The 25,454-nt window shown below is 42.0% G+C and overlaps 1 protein-coding gene across 2 annotated transcripts in view; it reads right to left on the minus strand.

The window, feature by feature from the left end:
* Positions 1–27: 27 nt before the first annotated feature.
* Positions 28–25,454, minus strand: part of plcd4b (phospholipase C, delta 4b) — a 28,168-nt gene continuing 2,741 nt past the window's right edge. The window contains exons 2-16 of one of the 2 annotated variants that reach the window (XM_024388792.2): positions 22,143–22,196; positions 21,781–21,939; positions 16,152–16,380; positions 15,567–15,696; positions 14,422–14,653; positions 11,805–12,006; positions 4,850–4,994; positions 3,658–3,810; positions 2,640–2,801; positions 2,222–2,372; positions 1,950–2,066; positions 1,690–1,865; positions 1,433–1,565; positions 1,065–1,214; positions 28–759 (exon numbers count right to left, since the gene is read on the minus strand). In XM_024388792.2, the coding sequence (XP_024244560.1) occupies positions 659–759; positions 1,065–1,214; positions 1,433–1,565; positions 1,690–1,865; positions 1,950–2,066; positions 2,222–2,372; positions 2,640–2,801; positions 3,658–3,810; positions 4,850–4,994; positions 11,805–12,006; positions 14,422–14,653; positions 15,567–15,696; positions 16,152–16,380; positions 21,781–21,939; positions 22,143–22,164 (2,262 nt within the window). In that variant the 5' untranslated portion in view covers positions 22,165–22,196 and the 3' untranslated portion in view covers positions 28–658. Of the gene's footprint in view, positions 760–1,064; positions 1,215–1,432; positions 1,566–1,689; positions 1,866–1,949; positions 2,067–2,221; positions 2,373–2,639; positions 2,802–3,657; positions 3,811–4,849; positions 4,995–11,804; positions 12,007–14,421; positions 14,654–15,566; positions 15,697–16,151; positions 16,381–21,780; positions 21,940–22,142; positions 22,197–25,454 lie in introns of those variants that run through there. The other variant, XM_024388793.2, reaches the window with a different exon arrangement.

Raw genomic sequence — 25,454 nt, forward strand, 5'->3', positions numbered from 1 at the left:
TATATTAAGAGGTTTTCAAAACAGCAGGTCTTTCATTTCTCTTTATTTATAGAGCTCTATGCGCATGCATACATTACAGTATAATCTTTTACAACATGACGCATGAGATATAGTTTCATGCCACACTTTGAGGAACTGTACAAAATGTCTATGGAAATGCTTGGATGGAGGACTAATTGTCTATGCAGTTAAGCTACTCGACCAGCACACAATGCAAGTGTTGAATGGTTATGAAACAATGATATAAAAACAAAGGTCATTGCATAGTCTGTAACCCTAAAAGGACTTGTGAGCCCTGCAGTATGTCAGTTATTGTATCAGTTCGATCAGCCAAGTGCTATTGAACATTGCTTAATGCGTTCCTATGACATGACAAGTTAAAAAACATTGATTATTTTAAAAGATTTTATATTGGGGAAATGGCAAAATATCACTTAATTGCTGTGAGTTCCCAGGTGTTTTTTCATCAGTGTGAGGTCCCACTAATGTTTGCTTGAACAGAAATGGGTATTTATGCAGAAATACTGTAAAGCAGTTCATACTGATGTATTTTCAATACTGATAACAGTTAATTTGAAAGTGACCGCAATCATGAGGTATTGTAGCCCTCCCATGTAGTTGGAGTTTGCAGCATGTTATTCAGCCAATCATTGGGCCATCAGACTTCTGTTGTTACCTCAGAGATCTTGACGTTGACAAACAGAGTAGACAGGGGGATAGCCGTTCCGTCTTTGGACAGGAGGTGGATATGCCGATATCCTGGGAAAAGTGGGGAGAGCATCCAGTAGAAATTCAGATTTTTGTCAGGAAAGAGCCACTTAGAAACCATCACTCATACAGTATAATATGTACATTTGTACATAACAGGCTTAAATAAAAACTCAGTTGAGATGTACAATTCAGACAGGTTTCATTTATTTAACCTTAATTGATTTAACCTTTAACCAGGTAAGTCAATAGGATAACATTATTTTGTGAAATAATTTGAAGAAAACTGCACTTGAGATTTACCCAGCTGTCCAGACTACGCTATCTCAGTTGTAATATGAACATGTCTATTTTACCTGGCTGAATACAGGTGAAGGGCACGGTGAACTGGCCCATGAAGTCATTCCTGGAAGCCTTGTCATAGTCCTCCACCACAAAACGCACCAGGGCCAACTCTGGGACGTGGATTATAAAATTGAGGGTCTCGTTCCATAGAGGGTTAAAACCTGTAGACAGGGGGCAGCAGAGACCAGGATTTAGGCAGCCAAGAGAAGGACTGGGGTTCTATGTCATGTTCTATCTAATTTACTTGAACATGGCAAGGTGCATACTATTTACATGTAAAAAATAATAATAATGCATGCATTTTGGTCCCCGAGTTGACCGAGTCTGTACAAAGACCCCAATGAATCTCTTTGTCAGGCCATGTAAGATGGTCCCTCACCATTGTTGTCAATGTAACTAGTCTCTTGCTTGGCTTGGTCTTGTGATACTCCGTAGATCTCCACTCTAACCAGAGGGTCAACGATGGAGCCCTCTTTCTGGTTCACCTTTGGTAGCTGCTGCCCACTAATTACCTGATGGACACACACAATCAAGACTCGGAAAAGTATAAACTTGCAAAAAGTAATCCTTCAGTACACACAAACTGCACAAAGGCACACAGCATAGTTGTATGATACAGAGCAGTTGTTTCTGGACCTGGATAGACAGTTGGAGTGATGTGTAGCCATCCCTGTCCTGCGGTCTTTCTGGGTCAAAAGAGTCATCGTTCCTCATGAAGTCAGGTTTGAGGACGTAGCCACAGCAGCCATTCTGACGGAAGAGCCCATCGTTCAGATCCATCTCCAGCCCAGCTGTCTGGACGTTCAGCGCCACTAGGAGTAGATTAATCAACCAATCAATCAATCACATGTATTTATTTCTATATGTATGGATGTTAATTATGCAATATGTTTCACCTATCTGACAGCCCACGTTCCACAGCTCCTGTGGGTTGTAGTTAGAGGAATCGGTCCTCATGCCGCTGGGATAGACTCTGCTAAGCTGTCTGCTGTTGTGGTGCACAAACTCCGTCCCTGAGAAAGACAGCCATACAGCGACGTTTTTTCCTATCCCCTAACCCAGGGGACCTACAACAGTGAATGGGAGTGAATTCCTCACCGATGACCCTTGGCAATATCTGAATACATTGTTTTCTATGTAGGTATTGCTAAAATAGTTCAGGGCGTACCTGTGTCCTTTGCAAGTTTCCTGGCCTTGGACTCGGAGAAAGAGGACATTTCGTAGCACTTGGAGTGTAAGCGAGAGTACTCAAAGCTGTGAAAATGGACACTCTTGCAGTACACCACCAGATCCGAGAGTTCCCTAGAGAACTTGGATTTCTGAGGAGACAGGAAATGACATGCCTGCGTAAGTGACCTAAACTCACTTGCGTTGTGGCTTTTGAACCAAGGCAAAACATGATTAGCTGGCAGATCAAGGTACAGTGTTCATTGCTTGCTTACTGTGTGATAGACAAAAACATGATCTAGATTTTTCACATAATGGCAGGATGTATTAACAGTAATAATGTGTGAATGTGTAATAGTTGGCGCAGATGATGACAAGAAGTTGCCAGACGTTCACCATCCATCCATAGATCCCCATACCTTATCATGGAGACAAATGGCCTCTGCAGACAGGTTTTCTGCAGACGGGCTCTCAGGTTCAGCTTCATCGCTGACCTCGTCAGTGGCCTCATCGGTCAGCGTTTCACTTTCTTCTAGGCTGCCAATCTTCTTTGCTTTCAGCAGGATCTTTCCCTTCAGATCCTAATATGTGCATGCACAAACACACACACTCTGCCAATCATAAACTTCGGTATTGATTATCTAAAGTGCTCTGAATGGAAAAAGAATAAAACAAATCACTGGAGAATACAGACTGTACTCAGTGGTGGAATGCGAGGCTGGCGGTGCGCGTGCACTGGAGCCCACGGCCATGGGGGGCTCACAAGCCCTAACTATTAAGTTATGCATGGGAACCCTAGTTATCTGCATCCCGGGCTGTATAATTTGTACACCAGACTTGTCAATAGTCCACTATGAACCATATCAAAATGCATCATGCTGTTTATAAGACAGGCCTACAAGTCAACAACACATCCCAATTATGGTAATATGTAACTTAAATGTTTGGGCACTACATAAGTCACCTAAATATTTCAATGTATGGATGACAATACACCGATTTGCTTCACATAAAACCTCACTGAACAGTAACAATGTCATTTTTTATTGGTATGCAAAGATCGCTGGGAAATATGCAAATACTGTCCAATGATTTTGTAGCAGAGATTCAGATACGTGGCTAATTGTGGTTGTGGCTTTCAGTTAGTTATTTTTGGCTACCTGTAAGTGTGAATGTCTTTCCAGTTCATCTGGTCTGTTGACTTTCAGTTACTGTTCTGCTTTACATTGGGGGCCCAGTGCTATTTTTATAATATAACAATGTATTAAAGCCACTGACTGGTACTGCTCTTAGCTACACTGCTGAATAAAAACCTGAACATAGTCAGACAGGAAATCAAATCCATAGAGAATGGGTTCTCAATTGACTTGCCTTGTTGGTGAATAGTTACGGTAGAGTAGATAAATAGAATAGAAAACACATTGAAGGGGGTCTTACGTGGGGAGAGGGCAGCTCTTGGTGAACCAGTCCATCCAGGGGTTCCCTGAGCAGCATGTCCCCAAGGATGGTGTCCAGGAGCTGGGCCATGACCCTTTGCTGCTCCACACTGCAGTGGTTCTCCAGGGACAGGATGACAGGAAACTCAGATGCCTGGGAGAGGGGACAGATGAGGGACTAAACAGGAATTCGTAAAGGAATGTGTGGATCTATTACAGTAATGTTTTTAATGATATGTTAAGGCTGAAGACAGATTGGTTTATGATTCTGAATACTTGTTTGAAGCAAAAACCAACACAGAAGACAAATGGTCAGGACAAGAACCACTTAGAGACTGGATTGAATAGAACTGAGTGGTCATGGCCTTGTGAGTGGCGCAGCGATCTAAGGCACTGCATCGCAGTGTTGCGGTGTCACTACAGCCTGGTGGTCCCATAGGGTGGCACACAATTGGCCCAGCGTCATCCGGGTTAGGGGAGGGTTTGGCTGGGGCGACTCCTTGTGGTGGGCCGGCCGCCTGCAGGCTGACTTCAGTCATCATTTGAACAGTGTTTCCTCCGACACGTTGGTGCAGCTGGCTTCCGGGTTAAGCGAGCGGGAGTTAAGAACCGCGGCTTGGCGGGTCATGTTTCAGAGGACGCATGACTTGACCTTCAACTTTCCCGAGCCCGTTCGGGATTTTCAGCAATGAGACAAGGTCGTAATCCCAAAATTTGGGAGAAGGGGGTAAATAATTACAAACAAAAAAAATGTCATACAAAAATAGCTGAGTGGTCATGAATATGTGATGGAAATGTTCTGTTTGTGTGTCAGATCAATGCTGCTTTTCTAATAGCTACTCATGTGACTGACTGATTGATTGTACATGGGAGGAATCCTCACATTCGCAGTACGCCCATAACATTGCTCTGGGATCCAAGAGAAGTATCTTCATTCAAGGTCTCAGCTTTGAGAGAAGTCTCATGAGGTATCGGTCAGTCACATGCAGGAACTAACATTAATAATGAATAATGTAAATCATGCTTATATGACTTGTTTGTGTAGGGAATGACCTTGTGAGAGTTTTCATCAAGCATGGACTGAGTTTGTGAACCTTGATAATAAAGATGGATTCATTTACTTTCAATTTGAGTCCTTAGAGGTGAATTTCCACAGCAAACGGTATAATTAACTCAGGTATTGAGGTGCCCACCTTGAAGGCGTACTCTCCCAGTGTGGTGATGACATCTCTGAAGAGGATCTTGGAGGTGAAGGTGTGGCCGTGATAAACAACCGGCTCTCCATTCGGCCCGTCCCAACAATCCACCTCAACACAACGACAGCCCCGCTTTAGAGCCCTGCACAGCAAGTACGCAGACACTCAGACATGGACTGAAAACTGTTTGAAAGATGGTTTGGTTTGTAAGAAATTAGAAGTTCTGTGTCTCACTTTCATACAAGCCAGAGATGGGCAACTCCAGTCCTAGAGGGCCTGATTGGCATCACACATTTCCCCCAGACCTACCTAACACTGATTAAACTAATTGTATTATAAACTGGAAACCATTTTTTATTTAACCTTTATTTAACTAGGCAAGTCAGTTAAAAACAAATTATTATTTACAATGACGGCTTACCGGGGAACTGCCTTGTTCAGGAAGGGTCAGAAAGACTGATTTTTACCTCGTCAGCTCTAGGATTCGATCCAGCAACCTTTTGGCAACTAACCACGAGGCAACCTGCCGCCCCGAGAATGTCTGACCATGATTAGTTGGTTATTAGATGTGTGTCAGCTAGGGCTGAGGCAAATGTGCATAGGCAACTGCACCCACACCTTCAAAATAAGAGTGCAAACGTATGTTTTTGCACCCTCACTTTTTTTACCAGAAAATGATCATGATCCATTGGGTAATTTGTCATATTCAATGATTATCAATCTTTTGAGTTAGTCTACTAAAATACATATGACCATTTAATATATTATCTGCATCTATAGTGCCTTCAGAAAGTATTCCCACCCCTTGACTTTTTCCACATTGTATTACATTACAGCGAGCCTGAATTTAAAATGGATTAACAAGAGATTTTGTGTCACTGATCTACACACAATACCCTAGAATGTCAAAGTGGAATTGTGTTTTTAGACATTTTTAGAAATTAATAAAAAATGAAAAGCTTAAATGTGTTGAGTCAATAAGTATTCAACCATTTTGTTGTGGAAAGCCTAAATAAGTTGAGTAAAAATGTGCTTAACAAGTCACATAATAAGTTGCATGGACTCACTTTGTGAGCAATAGTGTTTAACATGATTTATGAATGACTACTTCATCTCTGTACACCACACATACAATTATCTGTAAGGTGCCTCAATCGAGCAGTGCATTTTAAACACAGATTCAACCACAAAGACCAAGGAGGTTTTCCAATGCCTCACAAAGGAAACCTATTGGTCAATTTTTGGGGGAAAAAAGCAGACATTGAATATCCGTTTGAGCATGGTGAAGTTATTAATTACACTTTGGATGGTGCATCAATACACCCAGTCACTACAAAGATACAGGTGTCCTTCCTAACTCCGATGCTGAAGAGGAAGGAAACCGCTCAGGGATTTCACCATGAGCCTATGGTGACTTTAAAACAGAGTTTTAATGGTTGTGATAGGAGATAACTGATTTGACATTTTAGTCATTTAGCAGACGCTCTAATCCAGAGCAATTTAAAGGAGCTCAAGGGCACGTCGGCAGATTTTTTTATTAGTATTTTTATATTTAAAAAATAATTTTACCCCTTTTTCTACCCTATTTCGTGGTATCCAATTGGCAGTTATAGTCTTGTCTCATCGCTGCAACTCCCATACGGACTCGGGAGAGGAGTGTGTCCTCCAAAACACAACCCAACCAAGCCGCACTGCTTTTTGACACAATACCCACTTAACCCGGAAGACAGCCGCACCAATGTGTTGAAGGAAACACAGTGCACCTGGCGACCATGTCAGCGTACAATGCGCCCAGCCCGCCACAGGACTCGCTAGTGCTCGATGGGACAAGGACATCCCTGCCGGGCAAACCCTCCCAATACCCGGACGACGCTGGACCAATTGTCCGCCACCACGATTCTCCCGGTCGCGGCCGGCTGCGACAGAGCCTGGACTCGAACCCAGAATGCCTTAGACCAATGCGCCACTCTGGAAGCCCCGGCAGATTTTTTTTAACCTAGCTGATTCTGTGTTATGTTTTGGGAAAATCCAACACAACACTTCAATGAGTACCAACCACTCTTCATATTTTCAAGCATGGTGGTGGCTGCATCATGTTATGGGTATGCTTGTCATCGGCATGGACTGTGGAGTTTTTTTTGTATAAAAAGAAACGGAATAGAGCCAAGCACAGGCAAAATCCTAGAGGAAAAAAATCCTGTGGTTCAGTCTGCTTTCCAACAGACACTGGTAGACAAATTCACATTTCAGCAGGACAATAAAATAAAACACAAGTTCAAATTGGAGTTGCTTACCAAGATGACATTGAATGTTCCTGAGTGGCCTAGTTATAGTTTTGACTTAAAATCAGCTTGAAAATGTATGGCAAGACTTGAAATTGGTTGTCTTGCAATGATCAACAATCAACTTGACAGAGCTTAAACATATTGTTAAGAATAATGGGCAAATATTGTACTTTCCAGGTGTGCAAAACTGACTGATCCAGAAAGACTCACAGCTGTATTCACTGCCAAAGGCAATTCTAACATGTATTGAATCAGGGGGTTGAATACTTATCTAATCAAGATACAGTATATTAGTGTTTCATTTACTATTAAAAAAAAATACATCTTCAAAATGTTCTTCCACTTTGACATTGAAGTATTTTGTGTAATTGTTGCCAAAAAATTACAATTAAATCAATTCTAATCCCACCTTGTAACACAACAACACTGTGTGTGAAAGTGAATACGATCTGAAGGCAATGTATTTCCTTAAATCAATCGGTTAAATCACATTGTTAAAATGTTTTCATTAAGCTACAAAAGTAACATTCCTGGCTGAGACCCATATGCAAGTACAAAACAACGCTTCGTGGTTACAGTGTAGCCAAGCTGTGTCTGTATCAGAACATGTGAGCAGAGTTGAAATGCCGCTCAAAATGGCGCCAGAAGAAATGGCAGCAGATTTACAGGCGCCCAACCAATTGTGCTATTATGTGGGTTTTTTTCACGTTATTTGTAACTTATTTTGTGCATAATGTTTCTGCAACCGTATCTTACGGCAAAAAAAAGAGCTTCTGGATATCAGGACAGCGATCACTCACCTTGGATTAGACAAAGATTTTTTCTTCAACAAGCAGGACGCACAGGACATTCTCCGAACACCCGACAAGGCCAACATCCCAGTTATTTGCAAGAGGAAGCGGACAGGGGACACAGAGCGGGATGCCTCGTAAGGGTATACAGAAGGCGAGTGGGAATGCTGCCGTTACCGTCAATAATACCCGCCAACGTGCAATCATTGGACAATAAATTAGAAGAGGTATGATCACGAATATCCTACCAACGGGACATCAAAAAGTGTAAAACCTTATGTTTCCCGGAATTGTGGCTGAACGATGACATGGAAATTCATTTAGCGGGATATACGCTGCACCGGCAAGACAGAACAGCACACTCCAGTAATACAAGGGGGGGAGGTCTGTGCATATTTGTAAACAACAGCTGGTGCACGAAATCTAAGGAAGTCTCTAGATTTTGCTCGCCTGCGGTAGAGTATCTTGTGATAAATTGCAGACCACACCACTTGCCAAAAGAGTTTTCAGCTATACTTTTCATGGCTGTTTATTGACCATCACAGACGGATGCTGGCACTAAGACCGTACTCAGTCAGCTGTATAAGGAAATAAGCAAACAAGAAACCCCTCACCCAGAGGCGGCACTCCTAGTGGCCGGAGACTTTAATGCAGGGAAACTTAAATCATTTCTACCAAATTTCCATCAACATGTTAAATGTGCAACAGAGGGAAAGAAATCTAGATCACCTGTACTCCACACACAGAGACACGTACAAAGCTCTCCCTCACCCTCCATTTGGTAAATCTGACCACAATTCTATCCTCCTGATTCCTGCTTACAAGCAAAAAGCAGGAAGCACCAGTGACTCGGTCTATAAAAAAGTGATCAGATGAAGCAGATGCTAAACTACAGGACTGTTTTGCTATCACAGACTGTAACATGTTCCGGGATTCTTCCGATGGCATTGAGGACCACACCACATCAGTCACTGGCTTTATCAATAAGTGCATCGAGGACGTCATCCCCACAGTGACTGTACGTACATACCCCAACCAGAAGCCAGGGATTACAGGAAACATTCGCACTGAGCTAAAGGGTAGAGCTGCCGCTTTCAAGGTGAGGGACTCTAATCCAGGAGTTTAGAAGAAATCCTGCTATGTACTCCGACAAAACCATCGCCCAGGCAAAGTGTCAATACAGGGCTAAGACTGAATCGTACTACACGGGCTCCGACACTCGTCTTATGTGGCAGGGCTTGCAAACTATTACAGACTACAAAGGGAAGCACAGCCGCGAGCTGCCAAGTGACACGAGTCTACCAGACGAGCTAAATCACTTCTATGCTCGCTTCGAAGCAAGCAACACTGAGGCATGCTTGAGAGCATCAGCTGTCGGACAACTGTGTGATCATGCTCTCCGTAGCCGACGTGAGTAAAACCTTTAAACAGGTCAACATTCACAAGGCTGCGGGACCAGATGGATTACCAGGACGTGTGCTCCGGGCATTAGCTGACCAACTGTCAGGTGTCTTCACTGACATTTTCAACATGTCCCTGATTGAGTCTGTAATACCAACATGTTTCAAGCAGACCGCCATAGTCCCTGTACCCAAGAACACGAAGGCAACCTGCCTAAATGACTACAGACCCATAGCACTCACGTCCGTAGCCATGAAGTGCTTTGAAAGGCTGAAATGCCTCACATCAACACCATTATCCCAGAAACCCTAGACCCACTCCAATTTGCATACCACCTAAACAGATCCACAGATGATGCAATCTCTATTGCACTCCACACCGCACCTTTCCCACCAGAACAAAAGGAACTCTTATGTGATATTCATTGACTACAGCTCAGCGTTCAACACCATAGTACCCTCAAAGCTCATCACTAAGCTAAGGATCCTGGGACTAAACACCTCCCTCTGCAACTGGATCCTGGACTTCCTGAAGGGCCTCCCGAGGTGGTGAGGGTAGGTAGCAACACATATGCCACGCTGATCCTCAACACTGGAGCCCCCCAGGGGTGCGTATTCTGTCCCCTCCTGTACTCCCTGTTCACCCACGACTGCATAGCCAGGCACGACTCCAACACCATCATTAAGTTTGCAGACGACACAACAGTGGTAGGCCTGATCACTGACAACGACGAGTCAGCCTATAGGGAGGTGGTCAGAGACCTGGCCAGGTGGTGCCAGAATAACAACCTATCTCTCAACTTAACCAAGACTAAGGAGATGATTGTGGACTACAGGAAAAGGAGGGCCGAGCACGCCCCCATTCTCATCGATGGGGCTGTAGTGGAGCAGGTTGAGAGCTTCAAGTTCCTTGGTGTCCACATCACCAACAAACTAGAATGGTCCAAGCACACCAAGACAGTCGTGAAGAGGGCACGACAAAACCTTTTCCCCCTCAGGAGACTGAAAAGATTTGGCATGGGTCCTCAGATCCTCAAAAGGTTTTACAGCTGCACTATCGAGAGCACGCATGCCTCCGGTCGCAAGGCACTACAGTGGGTAGTGCGTACGGCCCAGTACATCACCAGGGCCAAGCGTCCTGGCATCCAGGACCTCTATACCAGGCGGTGTCAGAGGAAGGCCCTAAAAATTGTCAAAGACTCCAGCCACCCTAGTCATAGACTATTCTCTCTTCTACCACACAGCAAGCAGTACCAGAGCACCAAGTCTAGTTCCAAGAGGCTCCTAAATAGCTTCTACCCCCAAGCCATAAGACTCCTGAACAGCTAATCAAATGGCTACCCAGACTATTTGCATTGCCCCCTTTGGAACGCTGCTGCTACTCTCTGTTGTTATCTATGCATAGTCACTTTAATAACTCTACCTACATGTACATATTACCTCAATTATCTCGACACCGGTGCCCCCGCACATTGACATTGACTCTGTACTGGTACCCCTGTGTATAGCCCCGCTATTGTTATTTACTGCTGCTCTTTATTTGTTATTCTTATCCTCTTACTTTTTGGGGGGGTGTTTTCTTAAAACTGCATTGTTGGTGTCTGGATTGGCGTGTAAGTAAGCATTTCACTGTAAGGTCTACCTGTTGTATTCGGCGCATGTGACAAATACAATTTGATTTGGATTTGATTTGTATCTCGATAAAACAGCTCTGCTTGGCTTGGTAAGTGTAATATGGACCAAAAAGCCATTCCTACCCTCTTTGCATCCAATATGTATGCTGCTGAGACAAGTTAATACAAAAAATGTAATGGTGACAGTGCGTCAAGCAAAGGCAGCAAAAAAGGTCCATGTTGGAGGAAAAGCTGAAAGGTCAATTAATGTGCTTGCTGAGACTACACTCCTGTTATTCCTCATACTTTTCATGAATATTCGGGTTCTTCACGATTCGTTGTCAAATAATGTAGCCTACTCATTGTAGTTGTTGTTTAAAAGCCCACCATTAAAAACATTATGATAATAAAAAATTATTTATAGTAGCCCAGGCTACAGTGGAAAAAATTAATTCATTCATTAAAACAATTTTTAAAAACGTGTATTTTCTCTCATCTTAAAAAGGTACGATTCTCAGGTTAGGCTACATGAGACAAAAATAAGATTAACTTAATGATCAATTTAACAATGCAATTTAACAATGCAATTCTAACAATTCTTAACAGTTTGGCTTGTCAATCTATCACTATGGGTGGTATTTTCATTGAAGGGGGCGGGATGTTTGTGAGTCACAAGATTGGTAGGGTTTCAGACCTGTCAAATGAATTGCGCTCCCACTTTCAAAGTCAGGCACCCATGCAAATGTGTGTCACCAATCAGGCCGGAGGACGGGATTTGCCCATCCCTGAGCTACAAAGGGTTATAATTGGATGTTAGGTATGAAGCTAAGGGTTGTAATGGTGAGGATAATTTTGTTCCTCACTGGATGTAGGCCTCCTGGCTGCTCTGTCCTCTGAGCTGGTCCTCCATCAAGTAGGTGTTGTGGGAGGAACAGATGAAGTAGTGGCTGAGGGGCTGGCTCATGTCCTGGTTCAGGGTCAGCCGCTGGGGATCCAAGATGGCGCCCTCTGGAGAGACCAGGTACATCTGGAAGCCATCTATAGACATGGCCCCCTGTTTCTTGGCTGTGAGGAGACATGGGAAGTTCCGTCTTATCATAAGTCAAACCCAATCAAAAAATGCTCAGTAACTACTGTAAAGGAAATTTTACTTTGTACAACTTGTCTTTGGTGTCATAAACAATACTTGGTTCTTACCTGTGTCTGGTAAAGATATGAGGGGGGGTATGTCATGACCTCCTCCTTTATTTGTCAGATCACCCAGAATATGTTATTTAAGTTAAGATAGGAGATGGTGCCAGACACATGCCGGAACAAATTGTGACCGACAGGCTTGAGTCGGTCTTATGTAGAATTCTTTTTTTTCTTATGTAGAGTTGTTTTAGTTGGATAAAAGTAGAGACTCAGAGCTGGAAAATGGTATATCATACACTACAGTTGAGGGGCAATGGGAAAGTAATTCTACTTTAAAAGTTGAACTTGTAATGTCACTTTTGAGAAAATGGCCCTTGAATGTTTTGGTAAACCTACTGGAGAGCTCTCTTTGTCTACGTTCTTTCAGCATCGTTCACACCCTCTTAAGCCTTAGCCCCACCCATCTCTTTAAGGATTCAGATGTAGGGCCAAAAGGTTTCAAGACTCAAGGCTGTTTATACTACGCCTATCGACAGTTGTCGCAGTGACATCATGAACATTCTATTGTCTTCCGACAAACTTGTCGTTGTCGTATAAAGTTTATAAAGTATAAACACAAAAACTACCGGCTGCATGACATCAGCAGCCAGGTGGTCCAAAATAGCTAGTTGTATTTTAACATCAATAAACCCACCCGTTTAAAAATTAATTTAGTATATGTCAATCTAGCAAACCAGGCAACTAAAAGCAACTTTCTAAATAAACAATGTTTTGGTTTGTTTCTAGCTTGTTAGCTAGCTAATGTTAAGTTAGCTGGCTAGCCAGTTCAAACGATGACCATATCATATAGCTGACGTCTTCACTTTAGCCCATTTGTCTTCATTATTACAGAAAAATAAACTCACAGCAAGATCATTATTTACAAGTTAATGGTGAGCCAATTACAGAAAATAGGTAACGGTTGTGAGTGTGATGAAATAAAAGCAGGGCATTCTACTGGATCATTTTTGAACTTGGACACTGTCTTGTTGGCCTAACATTATATCCTAATTTGACTTTGGTGCAGGTCATGTTCTTCACATTACCGTTTCTGGTAAACACATATTATATGACATAAAATCAAAGTTTATTTGTCACATGCAAAGGATACAGAAGGTGTAGTGAAATGGTTACTTGCATAGTGGAGTCTTTTGTTTAGACATGTAGCTAGCTGGCTAGCTAGCTAAACAATGAACCATAATCTCAACTCATAATGTTACTACCCTGCATGAATCTGCAGGTAGCTAACCAACCAGGTTCAATATTAGCTTGCTAGCTAAACATTAGGCTATAATTAGCAATGCAAATGGCTCTGAGATACGAATAATATTACTACACAATTCATACACTTAAAATTAGCTTGCGAGCCACCCAGCTAACTTTAGCTAGCTAGCTAACAGTACGCTTTAACTTGAAATGAAAACGACTTTGACAAAATTAGAATCGTGTAATATCTTAAAATGTAGCTTGCTAGATTATTTTACCTGTAGACATGGATGGACGCTTCTCCCTCACTGTCACAGATGCCATGGTTGCCCTTAGTTTTAATATGTAATCCGGAGACTGGCGTTTTATATACAACAGCCATACACAACAGTGTGTTCTCTTTTCGACTCCCTCCTCATATTTACAATCAAATGCCAGAATTTTCTCCATCTATTTAGCTATCACACTCCAATTCCACCCGGCATTCCACTGATTTCAAAACTCGGTCCTCCAGAAAGTGGAGAGCAACACTTTTGCAATTCTACTGTGTGATATCTTTAAAAAAAAGCTGTGTTAGAAAGGATTAACCACACATACTGTACTGACCAGCTCATGTTGTAGACAAAAGCGTGCTACATGGCAGACCAATCTGAACTCATCTCTCGGCATGTCCAGGCCATCCATTATCTCAGCCAATTATGGCTAGCGGGAAGGTCCCTGACTTTTTCTGTGACAAAACCAACTAGGCTTGTAATTTAATAATTGTATTCGTATTTACAGATGGCATACACGTTTGTTATTAAGACACATGAAAGATAACATGTTCCAGAAGGCATTTCTACAAAAAAAACACATTTTGATATTTAAAAAAAAGTTTACGTTCAAAATGCCTCTCCTGTGAAGTAAGTGACATGCAACATACAGCTAGTTTCCTTACTTGTTGAATGGTTCATTGTGGGCTCTTGTGGTTTACTGAAGTAAACTAGGTTATTAATATTGTGGTTGCCGTTCATTGTGATTGACATTGTCTCACCGAGGCTATTAATGAAATAATTCATTACAGTTGACTGTGGTTGGTTACAGTTGCACAGTGGTCCTTACCAGTCTCTGACGGCTCATAGCGGTCAATCAGCTCCTGGGCATGCTCCCAACTCCTCTCCCCCTCCTGTTGCTCCTGCCTCAGAAAGTCCTTCAGCTCAGCAAGGGTTAATGTCTGTCCGTCTCGGGAGTAGTCCTGGAACACCCGCCACATGTCCTTCCTTTCTGTCAGTATCTTATAGAACTGGACAAACTCCTCGTTCTCTAGACAACCTGACTTAGACTTATCTGCCAACTGGGGGTAAAGAAAATAAGCAGCATAGATTGTTACCTCTGCAGTCTTCCAGTGGTATTGTACTCTCAATAAATCATGCTAAAACAGAATTCCATCACCTGATGATGGAAGGCAGATTAGTTACTGATATTTGACTGTGATAGGTTTCTGTTAAATATTACCAACGTTGAGAACTATTCCACGACCAACAACATCCCAATTGAACCGCTGCTCACAATGCAAGGTTGATTCATTGACTGAGGATGTCATATGAGCAGTGGGAAAGCATAGAATAAATATAGAAAATAATATATTTTCTTATGGTTTTGATACATGTTGGGGAATAATCAGAATTAGTTGGTAACATAGGTAAGATGTTTTATATTCATCATATGTTTGTAAGTTACTTCTCATCAGAATGTGTTTGTATAATACTGTGGCGGGGTTGCAGTATCTGGTCTATGTCAAGACTAAGTTACTTGGGCCGGAGAGAGGGGAGAGGTCAAGCGTGTATCTCTTGGCTCCACAATGTCTGTGTGCCAGTCAATGTGTCTCTGTGATCTTGTCAAGATAGGATGGATTTGATATATGGCTGTTGATATGGAGGATTTGTTTATGGTTCTGAGTTTGAGAAAAGAACATAGTTTAGGAGACAAAGCTGAACGATAAATTATGCCGATGCTATCTGGCTATGTGTGTCTTTGCTATAAAGGATCTCAGTTGCAATGTGTAAGGGACTCTCAGAGAATTCATTGATAGACACTGAATTGATCTGAGAGTCACAGGGTTGTGATAGAGCTCATATAATTAAAGATGGACTTTGTGATAACTAACCCTGACTTGTGTGTGGTTTGCTCTCATGATTTGGTAATTACAGAACATTTCCACGACATACACTAAACGGAAGACCGCACGAACTTGATGGGTACCTCACCGTGAAGAGGTGAAGAGCATACTCCTCATTCATGTCCACGTTCATCATCTTCAGCAGTGTGCGCACCTCCTTGAAGTTCATCCGTCCGTCCTTGTTTTTGTCCGCCTTCTGAAACCAGTCCCAGATCCATCTGAGGGAAGATGCTGGCTAAGGGCAACACTTGGTTAGACATGATTTCGAAAGGAGCAAAAACGAAGACTTTACTCTCACAACTTAAGTGTTTTTTGACCACAGAATTAGGCATTAGAATACTAGAATGGAAATTAACCTTCTTATGATGGGATAAAGGTCAGCCATTTCGGTCAGCCAAAAGAATCAGGGAGCAATTTCCCTGCATAAGTAAAATCTGGATTTCTTTCTCTACTGCCATTAATTCCAATTAGACTAGTTTGGATTTCTTTCTGACAATATGGCTGCCATTTTCACCCCATTCTGGAACTGTAGCCCCTCCAGTAACTTAATAGGACCTCTATGGTTTTGATTGTTTAGATCAATTGTTATAAACATATTATGATAAGGCCCCACCAAGTCAAGTGTCACAAACCATCTAATAATCTGCCTGTTATCTGAATGGGATAAGGATACTGGTCAACCCTCTCCTTGTCATCCATGCTCTCAGCATTCTGTATCAGCTTGCTTACACCCCGGATCCAGGCCTGCGCCTCAGAAGGTGACTCCGCCACCAGGTCCAGGTTGCCGCGGCGACCACGGAACACCAGGGTGAAACAGAGGTCAGCGGGGAATTCTTCAGCGACGCTCAGCAAGACCTCCGACTGGTGACCTTCACGCACCACCTCAACATCAGCCACAGAGACTAGAAAGGAACATTAGGCATTATCGGTCAGATTCATACTTAGGAAAGGCGTGTGTAAGAAAGGCGTAATTTCCTACGTGCTTCTCAGTAGTTGGTATTCAGACTTACCTTATGAAGGTTCGTAACGGGCTTTGCAGTCATGGTTCCCTTGTGTGAACTGAATTTCTTTTAATCAACCGCTGAAAACCCTCCCATTTGCTGGCCAACAGGTTTTCTCGTGGAGTTTTTATTCAAAAGGGTTTTCAGTACATTTATCTTAAGCCATCCCTTTAAATACGATGTACCTTTAATTAGAATTTTGTCGACAGACTAGAATGCATCGCGATAACTGGTTCATAAAAATAGAGAAGAATGAAAGAAGCCATCTAAATATGCATCTTTGTCTCCGTTTCAGCACCAACTGGTAGATTTAAAAATACGCTTATCTTGTAGATTATTTAGGAACATTTTAGAGTTAGGAAAGCATGTATGAATCATTAAAAAACTGGTTTGGAGAGCCTTTACATACTAAATACTGTATATTGACGAATAAAAAAAATGTGGTTTGATTCATCCTGAAAGTTATTATATTCGAGTTCAATCCATGAAATATTGGAAGGTGGGAAAGGAAAAAGTGTACAATAGAGGTTGAACAATAGTCCTACAAATCTACCCTAATTCTTACTAATTATGGAACTGTATGACAACGGTCCAGTCGTCGTGAACCGTGCGCCAGGCTCCAGGTTTAATCTGCTACATGTGGTCTGAATTCCATAATGATTCAAATAGGCTTCAAGTCCCAAATTATTTCACAACATTAACCTAATATGATCCACTAACGCTAGAGGAACAACTTACATGGATGTGACAAAAAAAAGAGAACGGAAACGGAATGTTGCCATGACGTTGGCCTCTTTGGGTATAGCAAGCCCATCCCCTCTCCCTGCCTCCCCCTTGCCTCCTTCAACTAGGCTGCTGTGGTCAGAGGTCGTAAATTCCTGAGAAGACCTCATGGACACACAGTTATAGAGTAGTTTTTCATGGAGACAAAGGAAATCCTTCCACCTCACAGAACTTGAGGTACGAACAAATTTCATGTTCCGGAGAAAGTGTAAAAGATTGATGAAGAATCCAGCTACGAACTGGTCCGTTTGTCACAACTTGGGAAGCTCATGGGAGATGGTGTGGCCACATTACCATAACGCTGTTTATATAATAGCCCCAGATATAAGGTTTACATCTAATTTTTGTATAAGATGAATGAGTGAGTATGATACTGTTTACACAATTTTACAATGTGATTTTGGACTGAAGGAAAACTCAAAAAGGAAACTGGATTTGAACTAAATCAGAGGACCGCCCCTGAGCCCAGTTACTGTCAGACATCCTGGGACAGCCCTTTTCTGCAATTCCGAATAAAACCCAACTTTGAGAAATTATCACCAGACCATGTTTCTCTCAATCACGGGAGTACAAAGGTTGTAGACCATTGCTGAATCTTTTAACCATACCACGTGGTTAAACTCTTAGACTATCGATACCGACAGAATGAGAACAAGTCTTTGATATTAATTACTAGTCTGCAGCTCGGAATTCAGTATCATTGAACGTAAAGAACGACAAGCGCCGAAACATCCATTCTATAACGAATGTCACTCTGAACAATCCCCTCTAACCACAACCCCACCATTTCTCCTTTACCCAAATCCAAATAGCCGATGTTCTGAAAGAGCTGCAAAATCTGGACCCCTACAAATCAGCCGGGCTAGACAATCTGGACCCTCTCTTTCTAAAATTATCTGCCGAAATTGTTGCAACCCCTATTACTAGCCTGTTCAACCTCTCTTTCGTATCATCTGAGATTCCCAAAGATTGGAAATCTGCCGCGGTCATCCCTCTCTTCAAAGGGGGTGACACTCTAGACCCAAACTGCTACAGACCTATATCTATCCTACCCTGTCTTTCTAAGGTCTTCGAAAGGCAAGTTAACAAACAGATTACTGACCATTTCGAATCCCACCATACCTTCTCCGCTATGCAATCTGGTTTCAGAGCTGGTCATGGGTGCACCTCAGCCACACTCAAGGTTTTAAACAACATCATAACCGCCATCGATAAGAGACATTACTGTGCAGCCAGCCGTATTCATCGACCTGGCCAAGGCTTTCGACTCATTTTTATTGGCAGACTCGACAGCCTTGGTTTCTCAAATGATTGCCTCGCCTGGTTTACCAACTACTTCTCTGATAGAGTTCAGTGTGTCAAATCGGAGGGCCTGTTGTCTGGACCTCTGACAGTTTCTATGGGTGTGCCACAGGGTTCAATTCTCGGGCCGACTCTCATTTCTGTAGACATCAATGATGTTGCTCTTGCTGCTGGTGATTCTCTGATCCACCTCTACGCAGACGACACCATTCTGTATATTCTGGCCCCTCCTTGGACACTGTGGTAACTAACCTCCAGACGAGCTTCAATGCCATACAACTCTCCTTCCGTGGCCTCCAACTGCTCTTAAATGCAAGTAAAACTAAATGCATGCTTTTCAATCGATCGCTACCCGCACCTGCTCGCCCGTCCAGCATCACTACTCTGGACGGCTCTGACTTAGAATACGTGGACAACTACAAATACCTGGGTGTCTGGTTAGACTGTATACTCTCCTTCCAGACTCACATTAAGCATCTCCAATCCAAAATTAAATCTAGAATAGGCTTCCTATATCGCAACAAAGCATCCTTCACTCATGCTGCCAAACATACCCTCGTAAAACTGACCATCCTACCGATCCTCGACTTCGGTGATGTCATCTATAAAATAGCCTCCAACACTCTACTCAACAAACTGGATGCAGTCTATCACAGTGCCATCCGTTTTGTCACCAAAGCCCCATACACTACCCACCATTGCGACCTGTACGCTCTCGTTGGTTGGCCCTCGCTTCATACTCATTGCCAAACCCACTGGCCACAGGTTATCTACAAGTCTCTGCTAGGTAAAGCCCCGCCTTATCTCAGCTCACTGGTCACCATAGCAGCACCCACTCGTAGCACGCGCTCCAGCAGGTATATCTCACTGGTCATCCCCAAAGCCAATTCCTCCTTTGGTCATCTTTCCTTCCAGTTCTCTGCTGCCCATGACTGGAATGAATTGCAAAAATCTCTGAAGCTGGAGACTCACATCTCCCTCACTAGCTTTAAGCACCAGCTGTCAGAGCATTTTACAGATCACTGCACCTGTACTTAGCCTATCTGTAAACAGCCCATCTATCTACCTACCTCATCCCCATACGGGTATTTATTTATTTTGCTCCTTTGCACCCCAGTATCTCTACCTGCACATTCATCTTCTACCATTCCAGTGTTTAATTGCTATATTGTAATTACTTCGCCACCATGGCCTATTTATTTCCTTAACTTACCTCATTTGCACTCACTGTATATAGACTTTTTGTTTTCTTTTGTTCTACTGTATTATTGACTGTATGTTTTGTTTATTCCATGTGTAACTCTGTGTTGTTGTATTTGTCGAATTTCTACGCTTTATCTTGGCCAGGTCGCAGTTGCAAATGAGAACTTGTTCTCAACTAGCCTACCTGGTTAAATAAAGGTAAAATAAAAAAATAAAAAAATAAATATATAAACCGAGAGAGAGAGGACGAGAGACGGACAATTCTACAAAAGACACAAACTTTTCACCAGCGATCAAGACGACACACTGAGCGTAAATATATACATTGATTGCAATTGTTCCCGAATGAGTGAGCGTTCACGTGTAAAGGATTAGCATTTCAATTGTTATAATTATTAACTCTGTATTTACTTCTTAGTCGACCCCCACTTCCCTTTTGTCTAACAAGCAGCCATGCCGGTTTAGCCCACTAAGGCACAACCTCCTATCACCACATCTACCTTGTTTGTTTACGCATTTCTGTGAATTACTTAGTTAGTAATAAATAAACAGACAATTAATGTATGGAAGACTCATAGTGAAGACTGGGTTCGTGCAGATAACCAACAATTTACGACGTTTAGAATGAGACTAACGTGAGGTAAAGTAAAAATTCATTAATTAGAAGACTAATTGATCAGATAAAATATCTGAAAAGTTATTTTAGGAAATTATAACTTTGTAATATGAATATTGTTCCTTGGTGCCCCGACTTCCTTAGTTACGTGATTAATCAGTTGATCGCATAGTAACTAATTACAGAGAATCTTTGATAAAAACTATCAGTCTTCAGTTAATGATAGTAAAGACACGACATAAACTACAAATTGAAAACTAACAACAAAGTGACAGAAATGTATGTGGGTATTACCGATGGTGGCTCCCGTTAGTGGCTAATATTTAACATGATACAAATTGTAGAATAAAACAAAAGACCGGGCATAAGCTATATTTAAAACATTATTTAAAGTCCATACATCAACTGGCAGATTAAGCCCCACAGAAACCTATAGCTTGGGTGTCCAAATTTCATCCACACAAATTATGAGGGCACACAATGAAAATTCTGACTAACAGCACAGCTATTTATAGGCTTTTTCACTGTGGTTTCACATTCGTCTCCAAGGAAAAATGATCTAAAACGATGGCTGTGTATTTACAATCCCCTTCTCCAAATGGATTACTCATTTACCTAGCTCTTATCAATAGCTCTTATCCATTTATAAATTACAGTGCATGGATAATGCTGCTATTGCTATCTGAAAACAGAAAGATGCTTTTTCCATTTGGAACTGGCAGGTTTGCTCAACCTTATTCATGGTTTCCTCACGTGTAAATGTGGCGTAATTATGAGGGAGTTAAGTCAAGGTCAGAATATGGGCTCTCGAGTGGCACAGCGGTCTAAGGCACTGCATCTCCGTGCTAGAGGCATCACTACAGACACCCTAGTTCGAATCCAGGCTGCATCACAACCGGCCGTGATTGGGCGGCACACAATTAGCCTAGCGTTGTCCGTCTTTGGCCAGGGTAGGCCGTCATTGTAAATAAGAATGTGTTCTTAACTGACTTGCCTAGTTAAATTAAGGTTACATTTTTATAAAATAATACATCTGTTGACACTTCCGCACCTTTCATTTCTTAGATCTCCGCCCGAACGAAGTGGGTGAATAGCATGCTATTCTCATGCTTAATTCAAGGTCAGAAAACGCATAGAGAGAGAAGTGCATAAAAAGGGAATATAACGTTCCATTTACACGCGCTTAACTCGGGTCGGAATCGGGGCCTATGTGAAGACATACTTAGGCTTTTTCAATGCTAAAGTGATTTCTCAAGGAATGATTCTACGCATCATCCTTTAAAAAAAGAGAAATAATGTGGCCTTAATTCAGTTATCTACAGTATGTACAGTCTGTGGTCAATTCTTATAACGTCTCATCCGTGCTCCCTCCTGCCACCCACACCCTCATTACTCACAGGTGGAGTGGCTTGTTCCTGCCCACCTGGACTTATACCAGATGGTCTGGCCATCTTCCTGTAGCCGGAAATGCCGCTGCTTCTTCCATGATTTGGACTTGACCTTCTTCAACATGGCCCCCGCCTTCATCACCTGGAGGTCCTTGTCACCCTTGGCAACTGTGCAGGATCAGGGGTTACCATCGTGTTTACAAATACAGTCCATTTTTGGTCAATTGAGACACCAGTGTAGCTTCTCTATTCTGTTTAATGGAGGCTGACATATGTACTCCAAAAGTTCAATTTTGAGATTTGATCAAAGAAAATAAAATGTCATTATTGCCTGTTTCCTCATGCAACAGTTTTAGTACCCATCAACTTACACAAGCTTTGGGGAGAATCCATCAACAGCCTTGACACATGCACTTGGTGATATCCTGCCAAAAAAAAGAGGACAAACATAATTGCTGCGATACCTATTACGCTGTGATAGTGAAACATATACAGAAACTCTACAAATTATTAGCGGTGGTAAACCAATTACCTCCCTACTTGCTAATCAGTGTGGCCCACCATGGCTTAATAATTGTTCTAACTGTGTCGTCAACATTATGGCTGGGTTGCCTGCAGAGCTTAGAAATCCAATAAAGCTTTTGCTTTCTCTATCCATCCTCTATTGATTGGCTAGGGGGGGTAGATGATTGACAGTCTGTGTGCTGCACTGGTTTTTCCAATACCGTCCAAACGATTTCTTTGAAGTAAAAAAAATAAATGTGTTGCTAAATACCTGCAAGTAAACTGCAAGTACAGTGCCTTGCGAAAGTATTCGGACCCCTTGAACTTTGCGACCTTTTGCCACATTTCAGGCTTCAAACATAAAGATATAAAACTGTATTTTTTTGTGAAGAATCAACAATAAGTGGGACACAATCATGAAGTGGAATGACATTTATTGGATATTTCAAACTTTTTTAACAAATCAAAAACTGAAAAATTGGGCGTGCAAAATTATTCAGCCCCCTTAAGTTAATACTTTGTAGCGCCACCTTTTGCTGCGATTACAGCTGTAAGTCGCTTGGGGTATGTCTCTATCAGTTTTGCACATCGAGAGACTGAAATTTTTTCCCATTCCTCCTTGCAAAACAGCTCAAGCTCAGTGAGGTTGGATGGAGAGCATTTGTGAACAGCAGTTTTCAGTTCTTTCCACAGATTCTCGATTGGATTCAGGTCTGGACTTTAACTTGGCCATTCTAACACCTGGATATGTTTATTTTTGAACCATTCCATTGTAGATTTTGCTTTATGTTTTGGATCATTGTCTTGTTGGAAGACAAATCTCCGTCCCAGTCTCAGGTCTTTTGCAGACTCCATCAGGTTTTCTTCCAGAATGGTCCTGTATTTGGCTCCATCCATCTTCCCATCAATTTTAACCATCTTCCCTGTCCCTGCTGAAGAAAAGCAGGCCCAAACCATGATGCTGCCACCACCATGTTTGACAGTGGGGATGTTGTGTTCAGGGTGATGAGCTGTGTTGCTTTTACGCCAAACATAACGTTTTGCATTGTTGCCAAAAAGTTCAATTTTGGTTTCATCTGACCAGAGCACCTTCTTCCACATGTTTGGTGTGTCTCCCAGGTGGCGTGTGGCAAACTTTAAACAACACTTTTTATGGATATCTTTAAGAAATGGCTTTCTTCTTGCCACTCTTCCATAAAGGCCAGATTTGTGCAATATACGACTGATTGTTGTCCTATGGACAGAGTCTCCCACCTCAGCTGTAGATCTCTGCAGTTCATCCAGAGTGATCATGGGCCTCTTGGCTGCATCTCTGATCAGTCTTCTCCTTGTATGAGCTGAAAGTTTAGAGGGACGGCCAGGTCTTGGTAGATTTGCAGTGGTCTGATACTCCTTCCATTTCAATATTATCGCTTGCACAGTGCTCCTTGGGATGTTTAAAGCTTGGGAAATCTTTTTGTATCCAAATCCGGCTTTAAACTTCTTCACAACAGTATCTCGGACCTGCCTGGTGTGTTCCTTGTTCTTCATGATGCTCTCTGCGCTTTTAACGGACCTCTGAGACTATCACAGTGCAGGTGCATTTATACGGAGACTTGATTACACACAGGTGGATTGTATTTATCATCATTAGTCATTTAGGTCAACATTGGATCATTCAGAGATCCTCACTGAACTTCTGGAGAGAGTTTGCTGCACTGAAAGTAAAGGGCTGAATAATTTTGCACGCCCAATTTTTCAGTTTTTGATTTGTTAAAAAAGTTTGAAATATCCAATAAATGTCGTTCCACTTCATGATTGTGTCCCACTTGTTGTTGATTCTTCACAAAAAACTACAGTTTTACATCTTTATGTTTGAAGCCTGAAATGTGGCAAAAGTTCGCAAAGTTCAAGGGGGCCGAATACTTTCGCAAGGCACTGTAAATACCTGCAGTCAACTTGTTCATCATTTCAGCTGTCACAATTTTTCATAATGAATAATGTTTACATACATTTTGTTAAGTTACATCCTTATTCTAAAATGTATTAAATGTTTTTTCCTCATCAAGCTACACACAATACCTCGTAATGACAAAGCAAAAATAGGTTTTTTGAAATTTGTGTACATTTTTACTGGTTAAGTGGGCTTTGAATTCTAAGTGGGCTTTGAATTTAAAAAAAAAAATGGAAATAAAAAATGGAAATATAACATTTACATAAGTATTCAGACCTTTTACTAAGTACTTTCTTGAAGCACCTTAGGCTCGCTGCAGCCTCCAGTCTTCTTGGGTATGACGCTACAAGCTTGGCAATCCTTTATTTGGGGAGATTCTCTCATTCCTCTCTGCAGATCCTCTCAAGCTCTGTAAAGCTGGATGGGGATCGTTGCTGCACAGCTACAGTACCAGTCAAAGTTTGGACACAACTACTCATTCCAGGGTTTTTCTTTATTTGTACTATTTTCTACATAGTAGAATTTAGTGAAGACATAAAATAACACATATGGAATCATGTAGTAAGCAATAAAAGGTGTTAAACAAATAAAAATATATTTTCAGATTCTTCAAAGTAGTCACCCTTTGTCTTGATGACAGCTTTGCACAGTCTTGGCATTCTCTCAACCAGCTTTATGAGGTAGTCACTTGGAATGCATTTCAATTAACAGGTGTGCCTTGTTAAGAGTTATTTTGTGGACTTTCTTTCCTTAATGCATTTGACCCAATCAGTTGTGTTGTGGAAGGTAGGGGTGGTATACAGAAGATAGCCCTATTTGGTAAAAGACCAAGTCCATATTATGGTAAGAACAGGTCAAATAAGCAAAGAGAAATGACAGTCCATCATTACTTTAATACGGAACATTTCAAGAACTTGCAGTCGCAAAAACCATCAATCATTATAACGAAACTGGCTCTCATGAAGACCGCCACAGGAAGGGAAGACCCAGAGATACCTCTGCTGCAGAGGATAAGTTCATTAGAGTTACCAGCCTCAGAAATTGCAGCCCAAATAAATTCAGAGTTGAAGTAACAGACACATCTCAACATCAACTGTTCAGAGGATACTGCGTGAATAAGGCCTTCAAGGTCAAATTGCTGCAAAGAAACCACTACAAAAGGACACCAATAAGAAGAAGAGACTTGCTTGGGCCAAGAAACACGAGCAATGGACATTAGACCGGTGAAAATATGTCCTTTGGTCTG

Source organism: Oncorhynchus tshawytscha, linkage group LG26 (genome assembly GCF_018296145.1).
Source record: "Oncorhynchus tshawytscha isolate Ot180627B linkage group LG26, Otsh_v2.0, whole genome shotgun sequence".
NCBI lineage: Eukaryota > Metazoa > Chordata > Actinopteri > Salmoniformes > Salmonidae > Oncorhynchus > Oncorhynchus tshawytscha.